General features: G+C 47.6%; 3 protein-coding genes across 14 annotated transcripts in view; 1 reads left to right on the forward strand and 2 right to left on the reverse strand.

The window, feature by feature from the left end:
- LOC113208997 (phosphatidylinositol-binding clathrin assembly protein LAP) overlaps window positions 1-588 on the reverse strand; it is a 46,569-nt gene extending 45,981 nt beyond the window's left edge. For 4 of the 10 annotated variants that reach the window (XM_052263996.1, XM_052264000.1, XM_052263998.1 and 1 more), the window contains exon 1: window positions 112-588. In XM_052263996.1, coding sequence (XP_052119956.1) covers window positions 112-247 — 136 coding nt within the window. In that variant the 5' untranslated portion in view covers window positions 248-588. The remainder of the gene's footprint in view (window positions 1-111) is intronic. The other 6 variants (XM_052263995.1, XM_052263997.1, XM_052264004.1 and 3 more) reach the window with 4 other exon arrangements.
- A 676-nt stretch (window positions 589-1,264) lies between these two features.
- On the reverse strand, window positions 1,265-3,818 carry LOC113203016 (transcription initiation factor TFIID subunit 12). 3 transcript variants are annotated; one of them, XM_026417496.2, is made up of 6 exons: window positions 3,455-3,818; window positions 2,930-3,001; window positions 2,678-2,849; window positions 2,469-2,539; window positions 2,205-2,397; window positions 1,265-2,110 (listed from the first exon to the last, which is right to left on the reverse strand). In XM_026417496.2, the coding sequence occupies exons 2-6, from the start codon at window positions 2,984-2,986 to the stop codon at window positions 1,983-1,985; spliced, it is 621 nt and encodes a 206-aa protein (XP_026273281.1). In that variant the 5' UTR covers window positions 2,987-3,001; window positions 3,455-3,818; the 3' UTR covers window positions 1,265-1,982. The 3 variants fall into 3 exon arrangements, with proteins under 3 accessions (XP_026273281.1, XP_026273280.1, XP_052119966.1); XM_026417495.2 differs by having other exon boundaries at window positions 3,367-3,817; XM_052264006.1 differs by lacking the exon at window positions 3,455-3,818 and adding an exon at window positions 3,232-3,343.
- Window positions 3,819-3,930: 112 nt separating this feature from the next.
- The window catches only part of LOC113212705 (solute carrier organic anion transporter family member 5A1), a 78,423-nt gene continuing 74,837 nt past the window's right edge, over window positions 3,931-7,516 (forward strand). Inside the window, exon 1 of the mRNA XM_052263993.1 lies at window positions 3,931-4,230. The gene's annotated coding sequence lies outside the window, so the exon portion shown is untranslated. The remainder of the gene's footprint in view (window positions 4,231-7,516) is intronic.

Here is a 7,516-nt window from a genome sequence, read left to right on the forward strand (position 1 = left end):
CCTCCCCCCCGTCAAGGGGACACTCACAACAAGCAACGTACACTGCGACACGCCCACACGCCCCGTAGGGGCAAAAATAATGCCCTTTAACACACTCAAGCTCAAACTCACAATCAAGATGTTTCTTCTTGGGCCCGATCATCTCCTCCGTGGTGGCCTTGCACACCGACTTGGCCAGCCCCTGGCCGGCTATGCTGTGTCGGGCCGCTAGTAACCTGTCATTGATGGTCTGCCCCGCCATCATCATGAGGCCGTTTGCTTTTACACTCGCGCTTCACTCGCACAACAAGGCCCCCGCTCACTGCACTGGCGGCACTAGCTGAGCACAGCGGAGCTCGGCGACCACACGGACCACACGGCACACAACACAACGCACTGGCGAGTCGAATTGAACACGGCCCCCGCAACACTGCTGCAGCGAAATGGCGACCGCTCCGACTGACAGGGGCTGCGCTGCCGGACAGGTGGTGACGTCAGGCGGACCGCCGAGCTCAGGACAGACACGGAGGTGACGGACGCCGCCGCGGACCAACAAGAGGTCGACGCAGGATTAATCTCATTCTTCTTTTTGAGGTACTTTTCTCCGCATCCGATGTCGTTTGAGGAGGAAAAGATTTTAACGGGAGAGAGAAGCTCAGTTGACTTTTCAGCAGGCTGGCCCCGAATCGCGTCGTCTGCTAAATGGAACTAATGCGCAACCGCCCGAAAACCAGAGGCGTTGCACGAACAGCGCAGTGCCTATACGTTTTAGTATCTGATTTTAACTCCTTTACCCGTGGTTATCATCAAATCATAAACAAAATCAGGAAAAAAAGGCCAACGGCAATCAATAAAAGACGGCGGGTAGAACAGACGAAGCATCCTTGTGTTGGCTACCACCCAACAATGAACAACACAACAACAACAACAACAAATGAGCTAGCTCATTCATTCAAGCGCTTGAATGAGCGAACGTAGAACTAGGCGGTCAGAACAGGGGAAGTCTCGCTATGTTATGTGAAATATTCGTAAAAAGTAATCAAAATTATTTCAGATGTGAGTTTAAGATCCATCCAGGCCTATGTATTTTTTGTTAAGAATTAGATAATCAAAACATTCAGTGCATAATACTAAGCTTAATTTAAGAAAATGACCGGATGAGCAAATCATATCATGCAATTGCAAATTGATGAGAACAATGTCAAATATCATTTCCCTCATTCTATCTCCGATGCGATTTTTGTATAGTTGATTTGAGTATGAGAGGTGGAGAGAATAAGGCGAATAATGTACAGTAAGGTTTTAATGATACTCACAACAAATTATATTACTCTATGCATTTCTTGACTCTTGAGTGAGCAGAATATGTACATGTACACATTTTAAAACTCTGGAACAAGTTCACTTACTCAAATAAAAGGAAACAACATTTGAGATCATGATCAGTATAAAAATAAGATTACAAATTAAACAGAACCCATTTTGACAATTTTTCAAAATTTGTAATTTTTTAATTAGAATAAGAACAAATGGATAAGATCCCAGACTTTTAAAAGTATTTTCCAAAATTACAGTGACAATGCTTGATATCTTTAAATGGAAAATGACACCACAACCATAACATGTTTTCCCTTATATCTTTACGGTGTTAAAAAGCCAGTTCTACTTAGAAATAAAAACTAATTTAGTGGCCATTTACATCAAATAGGCATCCATCCCAGTTGTCCTACAGAAAATTAATATTGCACACACAGGATTATACATACATAACACTTTTCCTTCTAGTTATAAAAACAGATATGACAACAACAAAAATTTGTAACATTTCATATCACATGAGAAGACAATGGGTCCTTACAGCCCATTCTTGTTTCTTTGAGACCACTCAACTATAACACCATTCTCAGACCTGTGATAGCTTGTGTCACAAACATTTACATACTAAGTGACAAACCATTGCTCTGATCAATGCATGTCTAACATGTCTAAACAGGAACGAGATGTTAATACTTTTTCAAGGTTTTCTTAATCAAGGCAAGTCGCTGTTTATGGGCTTCAGTCATAGAAGCACGCTTGAATGGACGAATTTCATCATTTCCAAATCCTGGTATCCACATGTTCCAATTCCGCTCTGAAAGGCAAGAGGTAAGATGTAATTCACAAAGACTGTGAATAATCCATATAATTACAAGAAATAGCAGTGAGTAGTAAGCTATATGCGATACCTAGATGAAGTTGTACATCCTTGACATCAATTGTAGTAGCCTTTCTGTGCTTTGCTAATGAACTGGCCGAGTTGACAGCTGTTTCTACAAAGTCATCAGCAAGTTGCATAAGAAGTTCTTCTACCTCATCATCTAACTGAACGGTGGGATCTATTTCTCTGACTAAATCCTGTAGACGTGCCTTGCTCAAAAGCTGAAACCAAGTAATACGATTAGCACTAAGTTTGCTTTGCGAAACATCAGATGATGATAATCATTTTTTACCTGAGCTGGTGCGTCTGCAACAGAATTGGCTGCAGTTGAACTATTACTCAGGTTTTTCATACTGGATGATCCTGGGAAAAAAGAGGAAGCTAGTATAGAGGACAACATTTCATTTTTTAGTGAAAAAAAATTATATATTATATATATGTATTTTTTAAAAGGTGAAATGTTTTGAAAACTTTAAAATGCAAAAATCTACCAATTTTTACCTTGTGCTGGTGTAGGGGCAACACTTTGAGCACTTGATAGCGTGTTTGGAACTTGCATAACATTCCCTAACTGCATTGGCGAAATTGTGTTTGTACTGGCTAGTGAACCGACAATAGCTGGGCTTGGGGTAGTGTCCATTGGTGTTGGTAATGTGCCAGTTGGCAAAAGTGGCTAAAATAAAAGATAAATAATTAGATCATGTAAAAAGTAAGTATATCATAGCTATCATTCAATAAATGAGTAAAACTCACCGGAGGTTGTGAGGGTAAATCTAAAGACTGTGAAGGATCGAGACTAGGCAGAGACATAACAATGTCTCGTTACTTACATGGAAAGAGAAAATATTAAGAATTAAGAGTGACATCAAAATCTACAGTAAAAATGCTATTTAAAAAAATACACACACGCACATAAGAAAAAGAACAGAGATAGAATGGGTTAATTTGCTGATTACAAACATTTTATAAGAATTAATATTAAAACACAATTCTAAACACAAGCAGAAATGCGGAAAACTTAAATAGAGCAGATGACAGCATAGGTTAGGTTATACCTCATAGTCATTCATAGTTCTAATTAGCAAAGTCAAAAATACTCTTTCATGAACAGATACGAAGAGAGGAAACTAAAATTACGAAATATAAAGGTTTCGTCTCATTCAGTTCTCAGATATCGGAGCAATACCTACAAATAATTTCTGGTGGAGAGATACAAACAAATGTCGACTGCCCGCTGTTGTTGTGACATCTGACAACACACTCCAAGAACTTTCTTACCTCGATTAATTTTCGCTGTGTAGATGCAAGTCATATTACATTACAAGTACTTAAATACTGAAAATTGCGACTTAAGATACAAAAATATGCATAGGAAAATGCGTGGATACTTTGAATCAACGCGACTTTGACTTCCTCTGACTTGATTCCGACTGGTGTCAGTTTCATGCCCTGCTTTTCTTTCTCTTCTTGGTGTTCCTATGGCTAGTGGCCATACGAAACTGGCCGCCGCACTATTAAACCATTTACTATTGATAAATGCCGTGCTTTACTCAAATTTACCCCGGCAAAACATTCTTACTGACTAGGGTATTTTCTTTGTGATCATTATGATCTCTGAAGGAGGGCAAGAGGCTATAGGGGGACCCAGACACTACAGAGCAGGATGGAAGTCTCCCTGGTCGTGACGTCAGCGCTGGCAGCACGCTCGCAGCCAATCACAGCGCCCCCTCCGCTCCCAAACAGAAACAGCTGTCGGGTCCGGCCGTCTTCGCCAGTTCTCGTCCGGAGGCGCAAGGGACACGACGTCCGTGTATATCTCGCCTTTGCAGTGCTCGGCGTCGAGTGTGTTGTGTTGTTTTTGTGATTCCCTGCGACACAAATTCCTTTCTCTTCGTGAGGGAATCAGCCTGGCATCTTGTGCCTGCTAGTTTGGAGTTCCAAGTGTCCTACGCTGTGGGAAATTAAGTGCCGTGTGTTTACTTTTGCGATTGTGGATTTTTTCTTCACCTGGAGTAAGGCGTCTGCTGCACTTGAGACGTTGACCTTTACCCGAGGTAAGTTGTTCGACGGTTACTTCTATAACTGTTGCCTTTAGAAAGGTGCTAGGTATGTTTGGTGTTTTTGCCTTCACGGTTCCTAGTCATTAAATAGTAACTGATTGACACTGGATCCCCATTCTTTATTGTGAGTAGGGAACTCAACAATGCACGTTCATGTCATTGCTAAATTTTCCTAATCTGAGGCCTCATATAATTGTTTCTCTCTAGTAATTTGCTCACAGTTTGAAGTTTTTTTGTGTAGTATTCAACAAAAAAGACCTTTTCTTTAATCAACATAACCTGCAACTCAAAGGTAGAAAAGGTTAAAATTCAAAATTAGCTGGCAGCAATCAGTGTTATCACTGAAGTTTTCATTGAACCTGTAGAATTTTTTCTCAGCATCACCCTTAAGAATAACTTTCCAGTAATTGCCGCATTACAATGATAAAAAATTTTATCTTGAAGATATGACTACCAACATTGTGACAATTCCTTTGTGGCTCCTCTGCTGTCAGCATAAGACACCCGCTTCTCTGTCTATAGTCTGTATTTCAGATGTATGTATAGTGCTCATCTTAGCGAAAACCGGATAGTGGAAGCTGCTAGCGAGGGTATCTTGTTTGCAAATCTGTTGTCCCTCTGTTATCTGCTGAGGGCCTGTGGTAAGCTGGTAAGCACGCTGGTAAGCTGTGCTTGCTTGCTCGTCTGGGCATTCTCTCCCTTGTTTTTGCCACCTCTCTCTGTCTGCCCCCTCCCCCTTTCCCTGTCAGTCCTGCGCTCTGACATGTGTCCGCTGACATGTCTCACTGCGCTGACGGGCCGACACAGCCCCCCCCCCTCCCCGCCCACAGCGACGCCATTCACAAAATTAATGAAACTTCCTGATACTAACAAAGTAGTTGTTTTCTCCATGAACGACCTCCAAGAATAGCCCGTGATTCCCAAACAAGTAGACTCGATCTGTATCAGAACCGTAAATAAAGTCGGACCTCCCGAAACACGCCGTGTTTGGCCCGTTGTGCATGTCGGGACATCCCCCAGGCCGCGATAATCTGTAATCGTCCTTTTTGTGCCCCAGCGAGCGTTACCCGGAGATGAGACAAAAACCTCCGTGTCTTTACACGAGCCTGCTCCGTCACAATAATAACATGCTGTGGTAGAGCTGGCGTCGCTATACTGTACCGCAGGCAGGCGTGCCGCCGGGTGGCCTACCCGCACGGCGCCGCAGGCTGCAGGGAAGACCCTCCAGCCACCCGGTGTTGTTGAACTTGGGGGGTGGGCGCCAGGGGAGGCCTTGTGCGTTGCACTTCCATTGAACGGCATGACCCGCTGGTGGCCCCACGGCTAGGCCCTACTCGGCCCCGGTAACGGCCCCGGCCGCGCAGGCTGCCAGCCCGGGCGGGGCGGCCCCGCATGGGGCCCAGCGCGGCACTGCCAGGGCACAGCCAGGGCACTGCCAGGCCCGTCAATCCGGCAACAGCGCCGCCGGCCCAGGCGCGCGGCTCGGCCAGCCGGGGCTGGCAGCCACCCGCAGCCAGGCCCCCGCAACCCCCGCACGGCACGGGGCGGTCCTAGGCGGTCCGCGCCGCGGCGGCGGCGGCCTCGCGGGGACCAGGCGGGGACCACGAGACCTCCAGGGCACCTGGGGGGCGGGGGTCACGGCGGCGCCCTCACCACGCCACCAACGTAAAACTCTAGGGGGTGCGTCGGGTTGCTCACCGAGCGACCCTTAGGAGGAAGCACGCGGCGCCCTTAGGCACGCATAGCCAGCGCAGCCCGGGGAGCAGCGGCGAGGTGCTCCAGTCCGGCTGCACGGCCCGCCGCCCTTTGTCACCCGCTCACCTGCCGCCCGCCCGGCCCCAGCGGCCCCCGTACCTGGCCTAGCCGCCCGGCCCCGAGCCTCGCTCCTCATTCATCCCCATTCAAACTCCGGTATGGCTGCCTCTCGCACTGCTTCTGCACTGCGTCTGCACTGCTCCCTCATCACCGTCATGGGTGTTGCTTGCCCGGGGCTTTCTCAAGCCCGGGGAGTTTCTGTGCACATGCTGGCGCGGGTGAATTTGCCTATACTCACAGGAGACATGGTTTCTTTCATTCCGGTGGGAGAGTGCAGCTTGTGGTGAAACCCCTGTCCCATGCAGGCTACTATGCTAAAAGCAGTGCACAAGGACCGCCCAATCCTATGGGTGGGGCACGTCCTGTATCCTGGCTCTTCCCTGTACCGTCAGGGCTACGACACAACGGTATGCGGGTTGGCCTACTCGGTCTATCCGTAAGGCACCATGGCCCCAGGGTAAGCAAACGCGCACATATCATATCTAGGCACTATGTGTCAGGCTGCGTCACAATGGGTCACAACAGTGGACCGACACTATAGACCAAAGTATCCTTCTTTGTCTAATGTAAGACCCGCGGTGGCGCACATTGTGGTGGGGAGAGGGTTGGCGGCCGCCCCACACCCCAGATACAGGAGAGTGCATCCCATGGGCTGAGCAGAGTCCCGCTCGCCGGGCCGACGCGAGACTGAGGCCTGGGACTGGGAGGGCGCGAGCGGCACGGGCAGCGCTGGCCGGGCGGGCATTGCAAGGTATTGCCTCATCAGCTGGACGCCGCCGCCCTGCGCCGCCCTGCGCCGCCGGGAGGCCCGCTATTCCCACCGGTGGGGCGCAAATGAAGTCCCTCGGTAATGAATGGCCATCAGCCCGACGCGTTCGTCCAGCGCCGCGGAGCTTCTCCAGCCCGGCTGTTCCTGGGGCATTGCGTCAGCAGAGGGCACCGGGGACCGCCGGGGACAGCGTTATTCGAACATGATTTGGGTTGACTGCTGCGACTACTCCCTTCTTCCCTCTCCCTACCGAATCTCCTATACTCTAGCGATAATCTTACTTAAAATGGGCGCGGAGGCAGCGCAATTGCCCCCACTTCGTTGTGATGTATTCTTCAGCAGGAAAAAATGTGGATCTGCAAGAGCTTTACAATATATTTGAAATAAACTGCGTTACACAATAAAATGATCATATAATCGTTACATGGAAAATTTATAATTGTAGTTTATCATATTTCGAGAGCGTATTTTTGTTGGACCCGGATGGAATTCTGCTTCTAATTTATTTTTATTTTTTTGAAAAGTTCGGTTTTCTTCCCGTTTGTCCGTGGTTTTTGTTTTTCTCCTTTTGTGTCTGCTGTGCCGCCGTGTTGAGCGCTGTTTGCGTCTGCTGCGGTCACTGTCCAACAACCACTCGCAATGATAGAGACAGAGAGAGAGAGAGAGAGAGAGAGAGAGAGAGAGAGAGAGAGAGAG

This window comes from Frankliniella occidentalis, unplaced genomic scaffold, assembly GCF_000697945.3.
Source record: "Frankliniella occidentalis isolate FOCC.00 unplaced genomic scaffold, Focc_3.1 Scaffold15, whole genome shotgun sequence".
In the NCBI taxonomy this organism is placed as follows: Eukaryota; Metazoa; Arthropoda; class Insecta; order Thysanoptera; family Thripidae; genus Frankliniella; species Frankliniella occidentalis.